The following is a 24,477-nucleotide window of genomic DNA, read 5'->3' as shown; positions in this document are numbered from 1 at the left end:
TCGCCACCCACATCGACGTTATTGCGTATATCGGTCGGAAGGTGTTCCACTTCCGCTCTAAAAAGAGATACGCAAGTAACTATCTGATGCAACCACTTACATATATGGAGTCGTAGATGTTTCCGGTTAACATGCACCTGCCACCGTCTCGTAACGCATCCTGTAGAATTCGTAGAATTTCTGCTTAGATGGTAAACATCGTGGAACCGATAATTTACTTTTGGTTCTTTTAAACTTTTGTTTTTCGTTCTTAAAACATTTGTTTCATTCTAAATGACGTCGAGATGTCAACAATATGAGTCACTGTTGTTAAGTGTCAAACCTGACTACTTTAGTGCCCCCTGGTTGTCGATACAGATTTTATTAATCGATTCTTTTCGCGATTCGAGTGAGAGGTAAGTATGTATCGGTGGGCCTCGAGGGATCGGAATACCGGAGTGGTGTTCAATTTCTGAGGTGATACCGGATCGCAAGGGAATAATTACCGGGACACACACGTTGCGCGAGAGTTAAGTGGACATTAATGGAAATGCACGGTAAGAGGATTACGCGCGATTGGATGATAAATATAATGTATAATTTATTGATGAAATTCGATACTAAATTGGAAGATATGTAATGCTTTTCGTATAAAATCGAATTTAATGGAGTCACGTGCGATATTTTTCCACGATTTTGTAAACATACAATCGAAAATATTAATTTGCTAAGGGAAAGCACTTAATAGCTTTTTATGTACTTATTAAAACGAATAATGTCAGATTTGGACTACTTTCGATTAAAAATAACAGATATAAAATGGTAATGAATAGACAAAATAAGGAACGCAACAGTGTTTATTATAATTATTATACGTTACGAACATAATAGACGCTATTTTATGTAAAGAATCTTTGGAATTCAATCACTAACAACTACGTACTAGAAACGAAAAATAAACGACTGAAAGAGGAAAAAGACGAAAGCGAAATAGTGGAGAAATATAGACAATTCTAGTAATGATTTAAATTGAATTATGCGATAGATTGCGATAGATTATATTTACATCTATTCTGATTTTTAATTCTTATCATCGTGAGCAAATTCCCTGAGTGACTAATGCATATAGCGTAATCTATCGGTAATCGAATGTACTATTTCCAGATAGCTGAATTTTTAGCGAGACATTATCATTTATAGATAAAAAAATTGATAGATAAATCTATACGTTTATACATCGTTCGTATTATTTTCCATTAACTATTCCATACTTCATAAAAAATACGTTTCTACTTCTAATTTGATCATTTTATAACAAAAGCGATATTATATATAGTTAAATATATATATACATAAATGAATTTTATGGCAGATGGTAATTAAATTCAAACGTAACAGAACAACGCCTCTGTTAACATTCGTAGACATTCGTACTTAACATTCGATACAAGAGTATAATTAATCAATAACACCAAATTAATCCATCTTTTGTATTTTCCAAAGTCACGCACTCGATGAATCGTTTATACTTATGGTTTTGTGTCAAAATTTTGACCGTGCCTCGAGATAAGTGCCAGATTGATCCCTCTTCGTTCTGTAATCATCGTCAATGTTTTCGGAACCGCTATACATCGAAAATCCTCGACGCGATAGCAATTCTCCTGGCACAATTGTAGGATTCGTGTAACAATAGTCCGCTATCATGTTCTGTCTGTTCGGATGATTGAACCTGAACAATTTTTGTTAATTTAATAACATAAATATTGCTGCATGCGAGAAAAGATAATATAAAAATAATTATAATTTTATTCGAGAAATATTTTAAATATAGTTTACAAGCAAGTATACTTTAGAAAGTCGAGAAAATAATAATAAAAAAAGGAATCTGGTCGCGTGCAAGACGTTTTAACTCCCGTATCCATTTCACATTCTTTTACCAAGATAAGCTAAACAATCGTGTCGCGCGCAGCAAAGATACGGTATCAATGTCGTACTGAGTCACGAATTAATATTTCTTTTCGCTCGCACGTCTCCGTAAAACCGCGATTCGCCAATCATATTTGAACGTTTAGAATCTTACGTAAATCTTACATGATTTATTCGGATTCCTAGTTCGTCGAGAACGTGGCCCGTCCCAAAAAAACGAAACGTTGGCTATGTCACTAAATATCCATCGAGTTCAATCAGAAAACCCGTTCAATTAAAATACATTTAATTTAAATTATTCAACGAGCAAAGCCTGCTGTACATTTACTTTAGTTCTTTTTTTTTTTTCCTTTTAAGCAAAGCTCGACAGCATTTAAATACAAAAAATTAAAAGCAGAAATCGGGAACGGATTGTTGCACACACCAACGAAGAGAAAGAAAGTGCTATCTTTCGCAGTGAAGTACTCACCCATCTTTCGATAATCGATTCACTTTGACAAACAGTACGAACACTAAAACGAAGAGCAGCAACAGAGCACCGCCAACAATACCGGCTGCTATAGCAAAATACAGCAACAAGTCATCGGTTTCCTGGAAAATCGAACATTTAACTTTAGGCCTGTACTGATAAGAAATTTCATCATTTCGACAGCGGTATGTATTTTTAAAAATTCCGAAGTATCACTGTTAGTAGTTTATCTAGTAATATGATCGTTTGCTTCGAAGGGAAAATTTCTTAAAGCAGTAGCCAACCGAATGAACGATCGACCGAACGTATAACGAATTCCTCTTTACGTGAAAGACTCTCGCGATTCGAAATGTGCCAATAGAGCGAGGGCGTAACAAAGATGGACATAGTGAGAATGCAAGAATGTGAAAGAATCTTTGTCACGCACGGTTGCTTTGCACTTCCTCGAGGCGTTATTTCGCAACCTGCGTTTAACGCGTCAGATGTCAAGACGCCATAAAACTTGATAAACATATTGGATGCAAACAGGAAGTTTATGAATCGCGGATACGTTCCGCCATATGAAACGTTCGAGGCGTCATGAATGAAGTGATGCATATGCTGTCACCGAATGGTATTATTCTACGCTGAATACAGTAGAATTGTAAATGTTCGCAGTGAATCACTTTCATCGCATAATTCCAGTGATTCTTCTTGCACCAGTTCAACCTTGAAGATACATAGTTGCATCTCTAATAGGGAACCGCTCGAGTGGTTGTAATTAGTATTACAAAACAAGCTTTATTACAAGTCCGTGATTAGCCTCGTTTCATGTGAAATTTCACGGAGCGTTAATGCATGGGTGATAAGGAACAATGATTGTTTAATTTAATTAGCTATCTATGAATACAAAGTCATATTAAACAGTGTTTTATCGTTTCATCGAAACGATACCTAATCACGGAACAATTACTCGGAATGAGTCGGTAAATGAGCAATCTTCTAATTATTGTAATTGTAAGACGAGCGGTAACCTTGATATATATGTATACTTGTATTAAAACGAAACTATGTCGCACGGTTTGTACATATTAACTGAAACACGATTTTTGGCCAGAGCCGGTGACATTCTGACCTTAGGATTGTTATAGAAATAATCCATAGGAAAAGTAAAATTACGTGTACTTACCATGGTAAATATATGGTATTATAAACGGAGTAAAAGTGACACGGGATCTGTCTGGAGACAATACTGGACTGGCGCACACACAATCAAGATATACGATATCAACGCGTTATCGTGATCGATGCGATATCTGCGAAAATCTGGTGGTATTGTAAAATTCTCTTTCGGCGAAATCCTTTGCTGTTCGTACAAGATTTTTAAAAATATTATGTACAAGGGGGTACAACACAGTAGAGAAGGCAAAACTTAATGTCACCGATTATTTTTTCGCGAAACACAGCTAACGAGCCATAATCGTTCACGAAAAGCATGTTCAAAACGAAGAATGAATTTCTCGTGGTAAAAATCGGACGGCGTCATGGTGAAAACATGGAAGAGATAGCAGGATAATAACACAGTTGAAACTTTCAATTACAAAATGGATTGCTTCACTAAGCCACGGACTTCTCTCAACGCCGACGCAAAACTCTATCGTTGCTCGATAGAGAAAAGGTATGTAGCTAGGTAAATAAACACTAATATACGATCGCGAACGAATACGAGAGTGAAGTAAAGTGTGTAACAGAGCCAGCAAAGCAATGCTGAATGCTGATAAACCCCTCCAGCCTACGGAAGGTGTACGTGTACACACGTGTGCGCGCGGCTGACTTTGCAAGGGCATCCGTGTCTTCCGCGTCTTCCTCTCAAGTCCCTACGTATTACAGCACGTACGTATTTACGTGGGTATCGTTCAATTTTTACATCGCAATCAAACGTCGATCTACCTCTGGAGACACGTAACACAAAAGACCGGCATACGTGAACAATGATCGTTTACTGAATACACCTGTCTGTGGAAACAACTATGTAAACATTAACGACGCAACGAACCCTTTCCAACACATTTGCAACCGACAACTTCACCGATCTCACGATAAAATGCTACAAGTTTTTAAATATAAGCGTAAGAATTTGATGTTCCCTTTCAAACATCATACATTATGTTATTCATTACTATTAATTGAAATAATTACAGGAAATTTCCTTTTTTCAGAATCACTGGTAATTGATTTTCTTAAGCCTGCAATAACCATAAGAAGAAATGGTAATACGTCAGCAGTCGTTAATGTGTTATTATATATAAGATTTTCCTGTTTTAGTATTTTATATTTCATCCTCAACATTTAACGATAACTATGAAAATTATTTTCCTGTTGATTTCTAAATTAGGTCGAATTGTTTGAACAGTCCTTTGTTATGATACAAAAAGATCATGTTTTTAAAAATAATTTTTATTTTCATTCTTTTTAATCGGGTAATCAAGATAGTTTCATATGTACACTGATTGTCATTTTTTTGTAATTTTTACAAATAATATTTATCTATAATGAATGCAATTAAAGAATATGTCATTTATTACAAAAATATATGTATATATTATTAATATAAAAATGAGATTACGCGTCCATTTATATGTACATACATACAGTTAGTCAATTATTTTACAATATCTATACAATATTAATTAATGTTTCATTATCCATAGACTTAGATTCGTGCACAGACGATACCATTAACCATTGCAGCACATGAGGAAGTATCATACTCATACTTAAGTATAGATAATATGGAATGGGTTGCGTCGAACCAATAGGACAAAACCATAAGCCTCTTCTCGTACCATCTCTTATATGATGACTTAAAAAACTTGCCAATATTATCCAGGAATAGTAGCCGAGCTTTGGATAATTAAATATACTTGCGTAGAAACTTAGCATAATCCATATTGTTATAGGAAGAGTGGTACAGTGAAAGAATGGTCGTTTTTCTAAGTGTGTAGCATCCTGTAAAAAGAAATAACAAAATTTAAATCTCAAACGTTATTGTCACAAATTACAAAAGGTTATGATGTTGCTTACACTTAACTTCCAACTGCATGCTGCGATAAAATGATCCACATCGATAAAAGACGACAAACAAAAGCTCCAGAAAATACTCGAAAAATTTTGGGCGAGAGACTTCTTTGACAAATTTAAGATAACTGCCCAAGTAAGCCCACCGACAATTGCGTGAGTGACATTGTCAAAAATCGCGCGTGTCGCAGCAGTCTTCCCATGTTTTAAACCTTGATCACCAATGAACGAACAGATACCTATAGCACCAGTCAGCACTACGCGTGAAAGAGTTTCTCTTTTTCCAAGAAACATTACAACAAGATTCTTAAAAATGATGTTAAATTCCTTTTCATTAAATCCTTTGTTTAAAAAGTGACGCGAAAATTACGGTGCAAACATTATCTCGCCATTTTGAATGATTAATGCTTCGATATAGTACATACACGATACATGTACAAGTACAATATCTCTCATTATACTATATTTCGACTAAATTTCTTGTTAACGAATTTAACATATTTCAAAATAAAGTTTACATTAATCAAACGGTTGCACTGATTTCGTTTATAATTCTTTATTATATATTGTCTAATACTTTATTTTATGATTACTTAAATTTTATTTTGAGGTAAAAATTTTTTAAATGATATCGAATATGGGTTCATGCGAGATACTTCTTTGACCGGGGTGACATCGATCGAAATAAACTATACTAACATTCGAACTTTACTATCGAAAGTAAGCTAATTTCGTAAATTGTGTTCTAGTGAAACAAAGTAAAAGAATACGATCATTTTCACTGGTATTACACGCTACATTCACTTATCACAATGGTAAATGGTCATTTTTTTCTGAATTAAAAATTGTTTCGAATATACGTTGTTTTGAAAATCGTGTACATATATCATATGGCATTTGTTCTGAACGAGTGTCATAACGGTATAATTCATCGAGGTGTCGCGCGGTTTGTTAAGCACGTGTTGCTGGAATTTCCTTATACTGTTTAATAAATAATAGTTGCAGGGTATCGTAAAGTAGTTGTATAAAGATAAGTCGATAATAAAAATGTCGAATTTCAAGGTAATACTAATTCTACACGACTTCTTTAATAGTGATGGCGGCTCGATGTTTTTGTAGTACTGTTGATTCAAATTGTTTGATTATCGCATGTATACTTGAATTTACGAATATGATATAAATTTTAATATTCATTGTTTTTGAAATATTTATTTTAGCCACCTGATTCTAAAAGAGAAGAATTCAGAAAATATCTGGAAAGAGCAGGCGTTATGGATGCTCTTACAAAAGTGCTTGTGTCTTTATACGAAGAACCAGAAAAGCCTGATGATGCTTTAGAGTATCCTTTTAATATATGAGTAGTTGAATAGGTTTATGTCATGAAAAAACCAGTAGTTACCTGTATGTCTGATGTGCAATATGTTTTCTGAACTGTATCGTAGATATATTCATCAAAATTTAGGAGGTATCACGGAAGTTGACATGGAAGTACAAACATTAAAGAAAGACCTGGAAGAAGCTAAAGCCAAGATCACAGAGTTAAAGGCAAAATTGGTGAAATATGAAGCAGACGAAGGAGCAGAATAATTTAACCACAAAGTTTTAGACAATAATAGAATACTAGTCCGTACTGGACATTGACTTTCGCAGAAAGTCAGACTGACTATGTGCCTTAAAATAGATATAGAAAATCACTTTCTAAGACAATTTAAAACATAAGATAAATTAAGTTTCACTCTTGCAAATTCCATTAGTCATAAGTCTATTTATTAATCATGTTCATAAAGGTATATAGTGATACTTTATATTTTTTTTTTAACCAAATTAAATGTAGTTACAAAGAACATAGTTCATAATCAAAGTATACAAGCAGGATGATAAATTAGAAAGTAATATTCAAATTAAATTTTGATTTATGTGATATTTCAAATAATAAACGTAATGTATTATTTTGTTTTTTTATAAAAGTTGTATATTTTGTTGCAAAAGTATTAAAATATAAATTTAATTAAGTATAATATAATAAATATGGTAATAGATCTTTCTGTAAGTACACAAAACAACATTATTAAGTTAGAATTCAGATGTATTTGTGACAATATACATAAATATTGGTGTATCTAGCTTATAACCTAAATGTGTAGTATTTGAGTCCTTTATTCCATTGACAGTTTCCAACGGTACTTTTTATTCCTAGGCTTTTTACATTTGACAATGTAAGTAACCTTAAAAAAAGAAAAGAAAGAAAGAAAGAGAATTAAGACTATTATAGATTATTAAAAAGTATACAATATATATATATATATATATTGTATAAATAAATAATAACACATGTGAATTTGTTCGATATTTATTTCATCTGTATAATTACCCTTAGAGTTTTAGGCATTTGTTGCGTGCAAATTGAATTTATTAAAAAAAGACAGCCTTCATGTTGGTTTAGCAGCTTGCCTGCGTTTTACTTCCCAATTGTAAATACGTGCCATATTAACTTCCGTTGTAGTAAATTGATCTCTCACAAAATCCAAATCATGTTCAACATAACCTAGATTTCTCTTTGCTGCTTCAATATTTTTTGTTAACATCTCTTGAGCATCGTCCAAAGTATATTCTAACATAACATTAGCTCCTAACCACAAGCACACTTTATCAGTAGGAGGAATAACAGCCTTCGCATAAACTTGTTCCGATAGTAAAAATTGTGTCTCTAATTCTTTGCTCTTGTTCTTCTCTTGCTGCAATTTTTTAATCATTTCTAATGATCGCTCTAGATCTGGAATCTGAGATTTCAGACGTCTTCTTTTATTGAATAAATTATATTCCATAAATTTATATTTCCCATGGTTCTCATCCAACATTTGCAATACTTTGTCCGCCGATTCATTTTCAGGTCTTGACATGAAAGCGTCAACATCGTCCTACGTTTAAAATATTTTACATGAAATCAAAAATCGAATTCAAACATCGTGTCTTTTTTGTGACCATATACGGTTAGCGTACCGAGAAAGTGTGTATATCCCATGTATTTTTATAGATTATGCAAATAAGTAAAGATTCATTTAACAAATAGGGAGATTAAAAAAATGTTTATTGCTGTTTTTTTTATGAAAATTTCATAGAATTTACTTTATAGAATTTCATAAAAATGATTAATAGCCATGAGGATTACTTCTTTGTAAAAATATTCTTCGTAATACAATATAATATAAATACACGGAATTTACATATCGGTATTAATTTTATAACAACATAGTATGTAAATCTTTTGTTAGAATAATATACTTACTACAAATTCGGCCTCCGGTATTCCGGCGTACGACTTTTTCTCTTTATCCAGCCCAACGTCCGCTTTATTTTCACCGTCTTCCATCTTGAATCACTATATAAATTTTCATGACATACGACAGGTTTACATGAAGATTCCTAATATAATACGAATCTCCATTTTAGTTACAAATTTAACGAATAAATAATCATAGAGTATTTTATATATTATATTCAGTATAAAAGTTTATTGACAAATAGAAGTTAAATATAGTCTTCTGTAAAATATAAATATATATATATATAAGTACGCGTTACACACATCTAAATCGAAGCTGGAGGTTAGGAGGTGGTGTCCTCTTCTGGTAACCTGAGATATAAGATACTATCTATGTATTACTTATTCTATGTTGGTAGTAATTACAAACTCCATGTGTATACACACAAAATTGGAGTAAAGAATTTTCCAATAAAAAATCTAAGTAACACACGAAGCATTGATAAGTAGCATAGATGCTCGCAAAACAAAATTTTCAAAGAACAACAAAATGCATAAGATAAAATAAATGTATATATAAATAGGGTCGTTAATATTAGTCTGTCATGATAAAAAAATACGTTATCAAATTACGATAGGTTTCCGAATATTATATTGTAAGTAAGTATCGCGTATAATTGAAACAGCGGGAAACAAGCGAATGAGTACTAGAAATATAGGTGTTACTTTCGATCACGTGTTACAGAAGTATCGAATCGCAATTAATTTCCGATAAAGATAACAATTATCTTTAGGAAGCATTGGAAGCCACATGGGATTGGTTACATCGAACTTTGTTCCGTAGATGCTTGCATGTTTTATATTAATTACGAATTATTACTTTAATCGTAAAAATTCCCTTCTTTTGTATCTAAGCTACGTGTAAATTGGCAAGCAATCTGAAATAACTTTACATAGATATTCAATAATATACACATATCAGGGGTCAGCATAACATGGACAAAATATTTTCTAAGAACTTTTTATTCTATATTTTATTGCCAGCACGTTCTGATCGTTAAATATCTTTTTCCTAATAAATAACGAGTCGAACAGCAGTGAATATATAAAAAAAAAACCACGATGAACTCATTTTTTTGCTTCCTTTTTAAAAATATGAAATCTAAAGTACGAAATATATCAATTATTATTATATAACAAAATAATAATTATAATAATTGTATATAATAATTATTTCCACTCCACATATGTAAAGAGATTTTTTCAAGAAAATTTAAAGATGTTTTTATCGCTACATGGATGATTGTCTTTTCATTTTTCGTACAACACCAAAATTGTAGCTTCGTAGCTGCTTTTTTCTGGCCCGTCCTTCTAACGTATGGCCGGGTAGAATCTAAATTATCCGTGCACCCGCACCCCGTATATCAAAGCACGGACAGACAAACTGACACTACATGTACGATTGACGCGGGGCGCATTCCTCCTCTTTGATACACTTTATTGGTCTAATAGAGCCGAATTGTTGCCGTATCGTGTAAAGCACGGTAAGCATGGAGCTAGTCGTCTAGACGTCTTACAAGAAGCTTCTCCTTTTGTACGATAATCATGTTGCATGTAAAACAAACGATGGACCACGAGCACGTGTGAATTAGGTCGTACTTGATACACATCGGGAAACATGGTTTTCTGTAATCACTTTGTTAATACATCTCCGTTAAACGAAGTAAATATTTCTCTAAAATCGTTACTCCTACTAGGAAATTATATCAAAATATATTTTGTTTTAAGATTCACATTTGTTGTTTCTAGTTTTGAGAAGTATAATTTATCACTCCGCTTTTTAAAAAGAAACAAACACGACAGGAGATTACGTGAAATTATTTTGTAATTTCATCCTTTTGGTCCCTCGATTTTGTATTATAGCTTAGCAATTTTATCGCAACCTTCGGATCATCGAGACAATGTTTTGCTCTTGATCGAGCTAAATTGGTTCTAACCGCGTCGCGAAGTAACGAGGTCTATACCTACAGTTGCAGAATAATGTCAACTTTCTCGTTTAGCACGAGCGTAGGATTAGCAGGCTAGGACAGATTAAGGATGTAACGTTTGTTGTAGGCGCATAGATCACGATGATGACCCGTAACGAGTACGTGTCGAGCGACAGGGCGATCATATGGGTACGGGGTACACCAAACAGGAGTGATCCGAGTGAGCGAGTGACTGAGTGAGTTGGAGGTCGGAGGAGTATATTGGCCATTTCCGCAGGAAGCCCTAGGTAACCTGTAACCGCCATTGAGGTTGGAACTAACGTGCCACAGATCGCTGTCGTTTCATAACAAACTGTTCTGAATTCGCTTGCTTATAATCTCGTCGCGTTAATCGATCGGTCTTTGCTTTCCAGTGTAGAACCTGAATCTTTCCTTTGAGTTTTCATTTCTTCCATTCGACCACAATAACGTACCTTATAAAGTCTCAATTGGAATATCAAAGTACGTAACATCGATACTTCCTTCTCAGTAGTTCAAGTATCGTATCTCGTTATCGATCATGCTCGTACTTTGAAACGGTAGGTGGCCAAGAAATAGCTCGAGCCTAATAGACGTCGATGAAGAAAAATAGTCGTACTTCTTTCAAATATGCTACATGTTACATACTTTGTTTCGTTTGCGTTATATGACGTACCTAAGGAAAGAATTTCAGCGACTTCTGGAACCGTTGCTGCGAGGACAAAAAGATGAAGAGGATAAAGAGAAGTGGCAACGACTACGATGTTATAAATTACCATATAAAATACAGTACAATGTAGTACATGAAGATTTGCATTCATCTATGAATTAAAAGGTTTCTTCCATCCTTTTATGTTCGATGTAACACAATGTTTACGAGACCAAACGTTAACGCGAACTAAGGTGAATCGAAGTTCTCTGCGATCGAATAGATATGCGTACGCGCCGAAGAATGGATCACTTTCGGGTCATCGAAAAGAAAAGCCCAATACGTCACTCCGTGACTGACAATGATAATACAACATAATACATAGGCTGACTCTTGTCATCCGCAGATTTAATCTGTCGAAATGACTCATCGTTTTTACTTGGCTACAATGGATAAAGACTGAGAAACAACATTGGACAAAATAAGCGTCTGTTTATCCATTAAAGAAAATTATGTTATTGTATAACGATAATTACAAGGAAAATTTGCATTTCTTTTGTATGAAAATGTGGAACGAGTTTCGAGTTAACATCACCATCCCCTTTGGCTATATCGCCGATAAAAGACGTTCCTTTCTGAGTGTCAAAACGAAGCGTTTGTGTACAGAAATAGTTAGAAAGGACGCATTCCTCGTGAAAACGTCAATATAGTTAATATTTGCTCTGAGCTGGGCTTCGAATTTGCTTTGTACCATCCTATCGTAATACGCGGCTCAACCTAACACGTCAGAAGAGGATGGTTGACTTAACGAAGTGATCTTCGGCTAATGTGTAGTTTGAATTCAATCCGATGTTGGAACGTTTAGCTCTTTATACTCGCTTTCATCGATAAACGAAACTATTCTCTTTTATACTTTCTATGCATTAAGGAATAATCATTTAAAAAACGTTGCCACATACGCGTGACACTTAATTGTACCTTAGTCTCGACATGATTCTAAAAGACACGATAAACATTATTGCGAATAAATGTGTTATCCCTGAGTACACGAAATTCGTTCGTAATTAATCGGAAAGATAAAGAGTAACCGTCTTCCTTAATTTTGCCAAAATCCAAATTGAACGAAACTTTCTTTCCTTGTAATTAAAGAGTTAAGTAGCTAGGACTGAAGCAACTGAAAGAAAGTGTTTCTTTTGCTGTTAAAACCGTACTAAACGAACCTTTTATTTGCTTTCGAAAAATTAGAACCATTCTATCAGGTACGCTATTGCTAGAAAGATAAAAAAGAAAGTCATACCACTTTTTCATCGTCGGGCTCGCTTTTCCCTGTCTCGAATGGCAACGTGGACAGCCGGCAAAAAGCGGCACGTGCGAATATATGAATGAAAGTTTACGACGATAGTAAGAACAGGTCAATCTGTCAATTGACCATTGGTCTGTCGGACCAACTCGAACGAAGGTTCGGATCGTTTCTCTCTTCTGTTCGTCTTCAGACACTCGACAGGCATACCATAGTGGCCTCACGTGTACACGCTTCGCTCTGCTCGGTTCGGAGTATACCTACCACCACCGTACGGAATTGGTCAAGCAGAGTGCAACAGATAAGGGTGGCCATGGTGGGGGATAGTTGACTCTCTAGTGGCCATTCGGAGTCAGTTGCTCTTATGCTTGCCAGACATTAACAACTACCACGTCAGGCTCTTACAGCGAGGGCCTCGTGACTCAAAACGTCACAGGTGATTCGAAATAGCGTGCAATCCTACTTTATCACCGGAGAGCCTCTTGTTTTGAATTCCTACACGAGAAGTGCCTGCACGATAATCCAATTTTTTACCACCGGAAAAAGAAACCGATGGAAATCGTTCGGATTTTTAGTCGTTGACATTTGCATCGGTGGATATTTTCAGTGACAATTGTTAAACCGAAGACGCAAATGTATATTGGTAATTTTAAACATAGTGAATATACGACCGACATAGTAAAAGGTGTACTGGAACTACGATTTATGTGTAATATCAGGGGCCTTGGAAGTTTTTCGTCAATTAACGATACAAACAGTAATAAGAAGGATAGTGAAGGGTAATTTCTTCGATTTGAAGATTTGCAAGATCAGAGTGCTGGTGTGTGACGTTTCATGGAAGAGATCGATTTGTACATCGTCCGACTATTAGTGTGAAAAGTTGAGATTTCGCCCGAAGAACATTAATAGTTGAAAGAGCGTTGGGATTCCTCAAGTTGGAGGATCGATGTGGAAGAATGCGGAGGAAGGAGGCTTGATTCGCGTTTCGAAGCTTCTTCTAAGGTCGTGGAGGTCGTCCGGATCCAGAGAACAATGACGATCGACGGTTAAGGAAATTGCTGGGAAAATTCCGTGGAGGGTGATCGAGGGTTCGTTTCACCGGGGGGTTGTTGATATTATGTTAGCAACGGGATTATGTGCGTTTCTGAAGGTGTTGGCGATGGCGGGAAGCGTCTTGGCGCTCCTGCCAGAAGACTTCGAAGATCCAGCTGCTCCAGCCAACCTGCAGGAAGAATGTGCCTCGAAATGTCCGGATCTCGATTTAAATCAGGTCAGAATTATCTGTTTCAAGCAAAACTATTTACGAATATCAACGCGTAGAATTTTCCAGTTAGACATAAAAGTTGAAATCTCAAGGTCTGAAGATTTCATACGCATAAATCGTAGTGAAATCTTATTGAGAGTATTTCTCAACTCGTCCACGAATTTGAAAGATATAAAAAGAGCGCGAATTCGCATATTTTGGTACTTTCAAATCTTGGCAAATCGTTCGCCATTTATTTCGAACGCGTAACTCGTTGCATCGCAAACCTGGTAACCTTTCAGCTCGTTTAGAAAGGATGTCTCGTTGGATGGTTGAGAGTAAGAGGTACAAACGTATATATATGGCTTGAAAACGTATTCTAATTTCGTGGTAAACTTGTTTACGTGGCTTTTACGTAATACTTTTACATACTATTTACCTTGCATGCACCGAGGATAATATAGCAGCAAGCCCGATAAAACGAAACTTATTGCGAGTAAATCAAAAAGATGGCATTATCTCTTCTCCCTCTTCTTTATCACATTCGCGGGATTGCTCGTAATATTATGGCAAATTCTTATTATGAAAGTGGCAGTAGATAAGAGCGACGAAGATCGTCGCGTGGCCGGTCGATGAGACGTAGCCATTGGAATTTTAAAAAGCGCTCCGACATGTAATCCGATCTCTAAATCGTCCGTAAAATACCGCTCTTTTCCATTCTAGACTTTCATAGTTCGCGTGCACTGTACGCGAGCATCATCGTTTAAGCAATAAACAATCACAATCGCTGGGAAATTCTTCATGGCGCGTGATTCCATGCCGAAGAGGTCAATACAGTCGCAAAGTTCGTATCCGCGAAACGAAACGAGAAATCTATTCGCGATCGCTGCGTCAGCCCACTCGATAGCCTTTTCCGTAAGGGGTACCGATTATTTTCATTCGTTGTTTCAATTTGTGACTCGCCTATCGTTCATTTGTCATCGTCTCGCGATTCCTTCATACATACATGTATACTTTTTTTTATATCGTCGAAATTTCCTTGATCCATATATGTATAGCAATGGTTGCTCGGAGAAATGGCAGATATTACATTTTTACGAAATAGCTACGGCTACAAAATTACAAAAAAAAAGACGATAAGGAAACTGGTCGATTCGTTGGAATCGCGAGAAGAGTTCTCGGAGCGAGGCAAGCATAGCACAAAAATGGCTCCGCACGAAGGACGTATCAATTTAAGTCCACTCTCCATCCCGACTGTACCATTCATTAATTAACTTAACTACACGACGGCGCATCATCGCAGTCCATAAGCACGATCTCGAGGATGAAAGCCCAGTTGTAACAGATACAGGAGCTTCTAATCGTATTTTCTATATTTTCTATTCTTTTTCTTTACTACTAAGCATAGCACCTTTGTTAAAACATCGATCGATGTTTACCTACGAGACACGCGTATAAATTCTTTACGGTTGCTCGAGTTTGACGATCCTTTCGGCTCGTCCGAAAGGATCACTCGGAAACGTGCTTTTTCTATCCGCTTTTTCTTCTCTGTAGCTCGTACAAAGAGCGACATTGAGGCGATTGAAAGGATGCATGAGGAGAGATAAACGGAACAAAAGGCGGTCTGGTGAAATGATTAAACCGATCCTTTCGTGGAGAGTTTAATTGATAATTGCTGGCAATTTCGTTCACGCCAATTGCCAAAGACACTGATTACCAACTTCTTACGACGAGTTTGTTCACACGGGCCACGGGAACCATCCGCTTCGAGACTCGCAACGTTTCGTCTCGGCTTAATAGAATTCTCAGACTTTCATCCTGCCGTTAAAAGAGATCGGTTCGGTCGAGGCTGTGAATGCGACCGCGCTAGCGTTTATCGATATCTCTCGTCAGACGTAGAAAGGTTTCTCGAAACATTGCATTTCACTTATCCGGCGCCAGATAAAAGAATCACGGCTGGAAAATCAACTTCTCGATCCCTTATCTTCCCTTCGTTCTGCTCTTGATTCTTCCTTCTTTCTCTTATCTCCTTTTTCTTTTTTTCGCGTCTTTACAAAGTCGAAGTTCGAAGGGCAACGTTCGAAGGGTAACCGACGTCAAGGTTCGAGATAAGAGTCGTCGGTAGAAACGTAGAAGTTTTAGGTGAAAGAAATACGAAAGGGTTTATAAAAATTCATGTAGATTGACATCTGTGTTTATGATGCATCGCGTACGAATGGCGCCCGTGATATTTACTAAACACGAGTAACAGCGAGGATGCCTTATCGTATCTCGAGATGATGCCTAGAATGACCTTACTGGTTGCATAACAGCGGTTAGCTTTCTAAACTGCGACATGTCGTGATTTCATCGTGGTCCACCAGCGCTTTCATCCAAATAGATTTATACTTCATGGTTTTGGTATATCTTCTTTAGTATATCATCTTTCTTAGTGTAGATACGATAATACATAAGTATACAACAACTTGCTCGTGTAAGTATCTCGATAATAAAACGGCACAACGAGCCAGGTAAATTGGCGCAATTGCTACTTCACACGCCTAACTGTTTGCTCGATAGAAGCTGGAATTCCATAATTTCGTCTGGACGCTACTTTTTCAATTTTTCCTCCTTAATTGAAAAATAATTACTTAAACGGTGCTTGTAATGGATCTCTGCCCACGCGTTAACCTACATGCGATCTCGTACTGTACGGAACGCGATTTAACCACGACGTAATTTCGCGGATTCGTACAAGTACAAGGATCTGAGTGCAATCTGCCGAATTCCGATCTGTCGTCGGTACGAAACTACGTAGAATCCGCAGGATCGTTCGACGTGCAATATTATATGTGTAACCGTACACAATGAACTTCCTGCCAGCCACATCCTCTCACCTACAACGCGTGCCTCGTAACTTGCTAGGGGTTCACCTCCAAGTCCACCGATAATCGTGTGAAATTCCAAATCGTTCTACCGATCGCTGGCTCGTGCTTTATGCGAATCCGACTGTGTTCGAGATCGTTTCACTATGTTTTCTATGTCTACCATGTTTATTAATGGCTTCTATAAATTCTGCTAATTTTGCGTCATTGCTACTGTAGCAAAACATCGACATAACAAGATACAACAAGAACACAGTGTTACGAAGTCGAAGTTCGACGATCAAAGTTATACGACGACTTTTCTTCGTGAAAAAACAACCTTTATCTATCGAGGAGAGACGCGTTACGGTCGAGGCTGCATCAGTCGAGGATTTATCGTAGGCAAAAGTTTATTGCGGTAAAAAATTTTACGGATAAACGTTCGGACGATGGATGATCCGATTAATGAACTTGAGGAAAACCTGATAATTCAGAACGACAGTGTCGTCGTTGATTCGAAACGCTGGATTTCCTTTACGAAATATATTTTTCAAGCGTGTACGTAGAATCTTTCGATATTCTCGGTTAAAAGTTGAAATTATTAAAGCGAAGTTACGGGGAAGAAATTTATGGCCGAAATCGAGGGATGATTCAAGACTATCATAAGCACGTGAGCATGCGGGCGAGTGGCCCACATTTATTGTGAGCATTCGGGGGAATATCGCTTTCGACCGATCAGGGATACCCTCGTGTCAGAGATTTTCTTTGACGATCGTTAAAGGCTGTCCAAATCGTTGAAAATTTCGAATCAAAGGATTTTAACTCGTAAAATATTATTACTTTCTTTGAACAACGAAAATTTCTCGAAGAACGGTCCCGCGAAACTCGGCTTCGAGCCGCAAACAAATCCTGGGAAACGGAGTTTCGGCGTCTTTATATGACGTCATATCAATTAAAAGGCATGCACGTTCCACACACACGTATACGTCGAGAGTGCACACTAGCTCGAAGATCATAACGGGTGGCAGCTGATGGCGAATGTTTTTAATTTGCCTCATGATCTTGAAGATAATTAACGAAATTAAATGGCGACCGTGCGTCCCAGCGCCTAGACGTGCCTCTGACGAGGCATCATAATGTTCAAATTTCAAACGGATTGGACCATTTTCCTACGACTCTTTTGTAGTTTAACATGTAACTGGTACGGTGGTCGTTTTATCACGTAGATAGAAATGTTCAGAAATTCTGAATTTTACGTACATCGGTATTACAGTTATTAAGATATTCGTAAGTGCATTGGATAAGAGGACACTGGGCAATGCATTTTTTTAAGTTAATATAGAAATAAGAATTCTCAAAGTTTCATAGACCTTATCTTATCGGTTACGAGTTAGAAATAATCGGTCTACTTTTCGTGCCAAACTTACGAATAAACTGTGTATTTTTCTGTGCACTTACATTTTAACGAACGCAAGAAAATGAAACTCAAGCGCTCATTTCGTATATTTTTAATTATTACGTGTGAAACCTCGCGCTTTTAAATTAAAATTCCCTATAAATGCACGAGAATTCGCGATCTGCCGATAAGACATAAGAATCTGAAGAAATATCAATCGCTACGTTCGATAATACGAGGTGGAAACGGTTTTCCATGGTAAATAACCGCGGTGAAAAACGTTTCCTGCTTTCGATGGCTAACGAGCACAAAGTGAACCATGCGAGGTGATGCCTATCTTTTTAATTCGTCGAGTAACGCGAGAATAATTGACGCGGTTCGTGGACGAAGTGCAACGTTTGCGCGGCCAAACGTTGGAAACGCCGATTGCGTTGCTTCTCAAACGGACGCCGAAAGGGATGTAGAAAGGAGAGAGAAAGGCACACCGTTAAGGTGTTTGCCAAAGACAAACCTCAGACTTCAAAGGTAGATGTTCCATCCGAGTGGACACCGTCCGGTGTACATTCAACACCGTGCGACCGTAGCTTGTTCGTGACCGCAGGAAAAAAAATCTGATACCCTTTGCCTTCGACTCGAAACACCCTGGGACGCTTTGAGCGTGTCAAAGGCCCGTGAGTTGTACTATTTCTAGATGTCTAAGTTAGATCGCGATGCATTTCTCATCAGTTTGCCATACATCCCACCTGATTATCGTTGAAAGTTCGCTGCAGCGTCTCTTCTTCGAATTAAGAGATCGGTGAAGTTAGGCAAGTGGAATTAAATGCTTCTTTTTATTATTCGGTAATAACGACGAGGAGTAGAAAGATCGCTCTTTGCAGCGGTTGCAAATAATAATTTTTCGTGCGGGCTAAAATTTTACTCGCGATAGTTTTCAAGCAGAGTCTATGGAATTCTAGAACACGTTGTTTCTGCGATAATTTGGAAAATACGCGAGATATTGTTCCACGAAGCAACGTCTAGCTTAGTCCGTCTACGCGAATCGTGTCTGGTTTGCCTCTCTTATGGAAAGGAAAAATAAGTCACGAACATCGAACGTGGTAACGTTTACGTAATGCAAGAGACGTGAGAGACGTCGATTAATACAAGGTGGACGCGCAAGTACGGAATTCGCGTTAAGACGATCACGTTCGTCGAGGACCTTGAAAGGAGGATTTGATAAAAATCGTCTTGCCGCGGGAGTCTGGCGTGCGTCGAACTGAAAACAAGACACGCGGTAGCCGGTCGTTAGACCCAGTCATCAACGTCGAAGACCGTTGGAGGCGGGATGCAACAGTTGGCGAACGCTTTCAGGCGTGACGAAGATGTTGGACTTGGCTTAACGGAAGGACGTGCGGAAGGACGAGCAGGTATACATTAGACGATTACCTCAGATCAGATAAGATTGCTCTTTACCTGCTGATTTCCGTCCAGAGGATGACAAGACTCGTTATACCTTTTAGTGGCAACAGGAAGTTGGGATAAAGGCGTCGCAATAAAAAGGAACGATTAGAATCTATTGACGCGATAGTTGCGAACGATTGTTCGAATAATCGAAAAAGAAAATTATCTATGAAAGCATCGGAAAAGTTGTGGAAATGAAAAATCGAAAGCACGGGTTTCAATTACGGAAAGGAATAATTAGCGCGAATATTCTAGCGAGGAGGAATGGTTACGTGTCTCAAGGGTATTTGCTCTCATACGGTGTTGTAGTCTAGGCGGGTTGATTAATCGGGTGCAAAGTTAAACGAGCATCGTGTCGAGGCAAGGAACGAACAACGAGATTCCTCGACAATGGAAAGAAGAGAGAGAAAGAAAAAAATTCATCGTAAAATTGATACATCCACGCCGAGAGGCGATAGTCGCGAAAACACTGCACCATCGCATCAGTCTGGCATTTCTTATCGAACGACTCGTCACTCTTCGCGCTTTTTGTTGCTCCGATGGGAAAACAGAGAACAACCGTCCACGGCTAATATTTCTTTACGTAAATCGGTGAGCGCCGATTCGAAAACCTTCTTCGTATATACATTTTCAGTCTACCGTTGCCAAGATATTTGCGAGAAAAACGTAATTGTATACGAGGTGTACGTATATTTAAGTTTCCAAGGTTGCTGCAATAAGGACGTTCAATGGCAAATTTTTCCTTTGGTTTATTCACAAAGAACGGTATCGTTCGAGGTGTTGTTTTCGTTGGAAATTTCATGCACACGCCGATGTATGGGGAAAAAATTGCGATTCGAACGGCGGTAACGGTAGAGCCGCGTAGCGTGCAGGGGCCGTAGAAAATAAATTGAATCGCTTGCCAGCTTTAAAACATAGTAAATTGTTTCATCCGGTTCAATTGACACCCCCGCTATACCTAGTCCGTCGCGAATGAATCGCCGAACGATCGTGCCAAGTCTCAGGTCTCTGCTACCGTTTCGGATAAGCGTACTTGTTACACCTTTTGCACCTGTACGTTTCGCGTTTCCCGTACACAGGTGCGCGTCCGGTTTTTAATGGAAACGAAAGCAAATCGTAAAAAAAGAAAGCGAGAAAAGAAGGGTGTAACGTGCTCGTCGAACGCACTAGATCGAGGGTGGCGAACAATTCCAGCGCCGATAACAAGGGTGTGAAGCCGAGCGTTTCACCATGGGAATTTTTGGGAATCAACCAGCTTCTATGCGTATCTGGTTGCCTGCACGATCGTATTTATTCAAATATATCGTGTATCACCTGTTTGTTCATGAATTTAAATCATCGCAATCTGTCGACAACAGCGAAATATTTTGCATATTACGTTAAGAGTCATTATGAGAATATTGTCCTCCTTAATTAGTGTGTCTCGTGTGACTTAAAATATTTAGCCATTATCTCGTAACGGCTCGTACAATACGATATCGCGTAGAAGATAAAAAACACGCAGAATTAAAAACATATTTTAACGTACGTATCTTAAGAAATGGAAAAAAAGAAAGAAAACGATGGGTAAAATATTTTAACTAAGATTACTAACTTGCAACAGCAGCAGTCGATTGAACTTTCCTTTATTCGTTTCAGAATCGAACGGACGACTCGAGCTCGGAGGGGGGATGTGGCATACGATGCAAGATCGACCAGGTAAGCGAACGAAAATATTTCCATCCTGCGTCAAACAGATTTATAAATCAGTCCGGTATTTAGTCTCGTAGATCGATCAGAGAACACGGTCTTAATTCGAAGGATTCGTGAGAAGAAATTCGTATTCCCGTGATTCTTCTCTTTAAATAGTTCTGCAACCTTAAGTCTGGACGAGGATAATTCTCGCGTCGATTGCGCCATAAATTTAAAGTTCGTCGGGGAGCATCGTCGAACGTTTATTAACATAGGCGAACATCGGAGACGAAAATAAAGGGACGCCGGTCCCCTGGCACAATGAAAGTACTTCCGCTGCCGTCCCCGTGCTGCCTGTTCAGTGGCTGGCTAGTAAAGAGACGGTAAACGGCAAATAAAAACAAAGTCAGGTCCTTCGTCTCCCTTTCTCGTTCTCCTCTCTTCTGTAGGCTGTTGCTCCGCTATTCGGACGTTACCAACGTAGCCAAAAGCAATGAATGGATGAACGTGTACACGTATTACGCGTACGAATGAAAGAATGGTCGGGCTCGTACGGCTTCGTGACTTTAAATTGGATCGCGTACAAGTGCGGCCTATGGCGGATGTCGCCAAATTGCCGTGTGACTCCGGATTCGCTCTCTCTGCTTGCTTGTCTCTTTCCGCTCCTCTGGGTCTCTCTGTCTCCCGTTTCACCCAGTTGCGGAAGCGCCAGCGGAGAAAGCCGCGGAAAACCGCCGCTACGATCATATTCGTTAACGTTGAATCGTACTTTGCGTACGAGGTTCAGACGACTAAGCGAGAGTCTCGGAAAGTTCTTCGAAAAAAGGAACGAATTAACCAGACTTGGAATTCAGAGAGGATCGTTAGCGCGTTCCAAAGAGTACAAAGGGAAAGCGAGGGACAAGGGAGGAGACGGAGAAAGGATCCCCGCGGTGGCCGGAAGGATATCCAACAACGCGTGTCTCCAGGGTAGGAAACGAGAACCGCAATTAATGCGACGAAAAGGACAAAAGGCTCAGCGATACACTTAATTATCGCGTGCCACCGAAAAAAGGATAAAGAGGAACGCTGTCATTAAGTTACGATCGCTTCTTCCAGTGCGCGCTCCTGTCACGAACACGATTTGTATTTACGTTGCGTCTATGGTAGACGGTGATCGACCGCGTGCATTTTTTAAACAATTTTGTGACACGAGGTTGCGTGCTGGTTGAAAAGCCTCGAATACCACGGGTCGGTACGTGAATTGCGCTCGAAACGATTTCCTTCCTCGCCTCGTTTCACGGTTCGTACGTTCCAGTAACGCGCGCGAATAACGGTTAGCTTGCGGCTGACACGATTCAAAAGGAAGATGCTCCACTTTTGGCTAAACGCAACCCTAATTGCCTTTCTCGGTTAATCCAGCTATTTTACCCGTCGCTAGTCGCTAAACTCTGTCTCGTTTGCTGACGTCTGGTCATCATTTTTCTCTCTTTTTTTTTTTTTTAAGTAATATCACAGAAAGGAATTGACGTGACGGATTACGTATCGGCGCACGATATGAATTTTTGCGATGTAATTTTGATCGAACAAAATCGTGTAAGCCTGGCTCGGCTTTGGTGCTTCTTCCGGTAATTTCATGGTTCGATGGCGGTGAACCGATACCTCTGGAATTTCTTTTGTACCAAACGTTCTATCGTGTACATATGTATATATTATGAGGATATGTGTATAATGCGACGAATATATATGCCATGCATTGGTCAGAACAATCAAGGGAACGCAATTACGAATAGCTTTATCGCGTCGACCAATCAAACAGAAGTAAGTCTGTTACTCGTATGACGATAATTAAAAAACGTATTAACGTACAGACACGAGTAACGGATATAAGGGTCAAGGTAAAACGGCAAACTATCCTCCAATTATGTCAAACAGCGTATAAAATATTCTCTGCATGGTCATAGGTCTCGAGTGTATAAACGAGAGCAAAGTATACACGTAAAAGCTTGTCGAGCTTCCCGTTTAAAACGAATCTGGCACTCTAACTTTACCCATTCGAGTGTGTTTGTAAAGTAGCAGACCACCAGCATCGAGGTCTCCGTGACAAATCGCATCTACTTGACATTAGCTACCAGAAGTTAGTGTATTCTATGCTTCTCACAAACTTCCTACGTCTTTCCTCGCATTTACTAATAAACAGTGGAAACCGTCTAAGGTTCCTTGCGTCGGTTTTTGAGACCTGGAAAGTGTACGAATCCGCAGACTAATTCGTGCGATCAGATATCGCCCATTCGAGGTTTCAGATTTTTCACGCTTTGTTGTTGTCGTGCGAGCACAGAGCGCAATCAGTGAACGATGGCTCAAACGAAACGAGGAGAGAACGGATAGGATAGATCCTCGTTCGTGGTAGGATGAAGATCTACGATCTACGGGGAGCCGAGTAGAGCGAGGGCCAAGCTGGGGCGTAATGTGTGTTGAGGTTTTAATGAGGAAGTGAGAAATTAGCGAGCGCAGCGTCGAGCCGCAGTGCTTCGGCTGTTTTCCACTGTCTGATAGCTTTGTCAACCCCTATTTACGGCGCAGCCACGAAACCGAGAAAATTGCGATCGTTTAACGCGGCGAGTCGAATTTGAGCGTGACCAGTCGAATAGAATCGAAGGACGATTATGGAATAGAATCGGGGAACGAGTCGAAGGAACGTTGATGTTTCGTGCGAACTAATTGAAAAAGGGGGATCGTAGCCGATATGGGCTGGAAGTGATAGAACGTCACGAGAAATATGATTAATTAAGACGTTAAAAATTATCGTCGTCTAAGGTCGTTAGAGTGGTCGCTTTGACTATCGTGCATTGCCAAGATAAACGCTCGTTCGACGCATCTTGCGCGCGCCTTCTATTTCTTCTTTTTCTACATCTTATTTTCCTTTCTCTTTGGTACAAACTGATAACAACGTCGTATTTTTAACTCGAAAGTTTCTCCAAATAATCCCCTCGAAACGAACGATACGTTCCGTATCTGATACATCGATTCACCCTGAATGCGAACGATGCACGATTTTATCGCGCGATCTCGCACCACTCTCTTTGTCTTCTTGTTAAGAACAACAAAGACGGACGTGTGATCGCGCGACAAAGTATCGCTCGTCTGCATTCGGGATTCTTTGCGACGATCGTTGTAAGAAATCGCACGAATGTCGCGCTTACTTGCAACGCGTCAAAGTCATGAAACCGCCACCAAATGTTTATTAATAACTTATC

At 38.6% G+C, this 24,477-nt stretch overlaps 5 protein-coding genes across 8 annotated transcripts in view; 2 read left to right on the top strand and 3 right to left on the bottom strand.

Moving 5' to 3' along the window:
• Window positions 1–818: 818 nt before the first annotated feature.
• On the bottom strand, window positions 819–18,389 carry LOC132910291 (uncharacterized). Of its 2 annotated transcripts, none has more exons than XM_060965856.1 (3): window positions 18,386–18,389; window positions 2,375–2,497; window positions 819–1,708 (listed from the first exon to the last, which is right to left on the bottom strand). In XM_060965856.1, coding segments are annotated over exons 1-3 (312 nt in total). In that variant the 5' UTR covers window positions 18,388–18,389; the 3' UTR covers window positions 819–1,521. The 2 variants fall into 2 exon arrangements, with proteins under 2 accessions (XP_060821839.1, XP_060821838.1); XM_060965855.1 differs by lacking the exon at window positions 18,386–18,389 and adding an exon at window positions 3,543–3,658 and having other exon boundaries at window positions 2,375–2,496.
• Window positions 4,793–5,845, bottom strand: LOC132910283 (transmembrane protein 267). The gene is made up of 2 exons (XM_060965846.1): window positions 5,438–5,845; window positions 4,793–5,362 (listed from the first exon to the last, which is right to left on the bottom strand). The coding sequence occupies exons 1-2, from the start codon at window positions 5,723–5,725 to the stop codon at window positions 5,030–5,032; spliced, it is 621 nt and encodes a 206-aa protein (XP_060821829.1). The 5' UTR covers window positions 5,726–5,845; the 3' UTR covers window positions 4,793–5,029.
• LOC132910292 (c-Myc-binding protein) lies at window positions 6,092–7,562 on the top strand. Of its 2 annotated transcripts, none has more exons than XM_060965858.1 (3): window positions 6,092–6,246; window positions 6,649–6,770; window positions 6,874–7,562. In XM_060965858.1, exons 1-3 carry the CDS (start codon window positions 6,244–6,246, stop codon window positions 7,016–7,018), a joined length of 270 nt encoding a protein of 89 aa, XP_060821841.1. In that variant the 5' UTR covers window positions 6,092–6,243; the 3' UTR covers window positions 7,019–7,562. The 2 variants fall into 2 exon arrangements, with proteins under 2 accessions (XP_060821841.1, XP_060821840.1); XM_060965857.1 differs by lacking the exon at window positions 6,092–6,246 and adding an exon at window positions 6,348–6,493.
• LOC132910286 (prefoldin subunit 3-like) lies at window positions 7,497–8,868 on the bottom strand. The gene is made up of 3 exons (XM_060965850.1): window positions 8,718–8,868; window positions 7,803–8,349; window positions 7,497–7,656 (listed from the first exon to the last, which is right to left on the bottom strand). The coding sequence occupies exons 1-2, from the start codon at window positions 8,799–8,801 to the stop codon at window positions 7,861–7,863; spliced, it is 573 nt and encodes a 190-aa protein (XP_060821833.1). The 5' UTR covers window positions 8,802–8,868; the 3' UTR covers window positions 7,497–7,656; window positions 7,803–7,860.
• The window catches only part of LOC132910267 (proto-oncogene tyrosine-protein kinase ROS), a 26,621-nt gene continuing 15,127 nt past the window's right edge, over window positions 12,984–24,477 (top strand). For both annotated transcript variants that reach the window (XM_060965819.1, XM_060965818.1), the window contains exons 1-2: window positions 12,984–13,918; window positions 21,209–21,268. In XM_060965819.1, coding sequence (XP_060821802.1) covers window positions 13,766–13,918; window positions 21,209–21,268 — 213 coding nt within the window. In that variant the 5' untranslated portion in view covers window positions 12,984–13,765. The remainder of the gene's footprint in view (window positions 13,919–21,208; window positions 21,269–24,477) is intronic.

This window comes from Bombus pascuorum, chromosome 9 (genome assembly GCF_905332965.1).
Source record: "Bombus pascuorum chromosome 9, iyBomPasc1.1, whole genome shotgun sequence".
In the NCBI taxonomy this organism is placed as follows: domain Eukaryota; kingdom Metazoa; phylum Arthropoda; class Insecta; order Hymenoptera; family Apidae; genus Bombus; species Bombus pascuorum.
The sequence above is the reverse complement of the archived record's forward strand: the minus strand, read 5'-3'. Positions and strand labels throughout refer to the sequence as shown.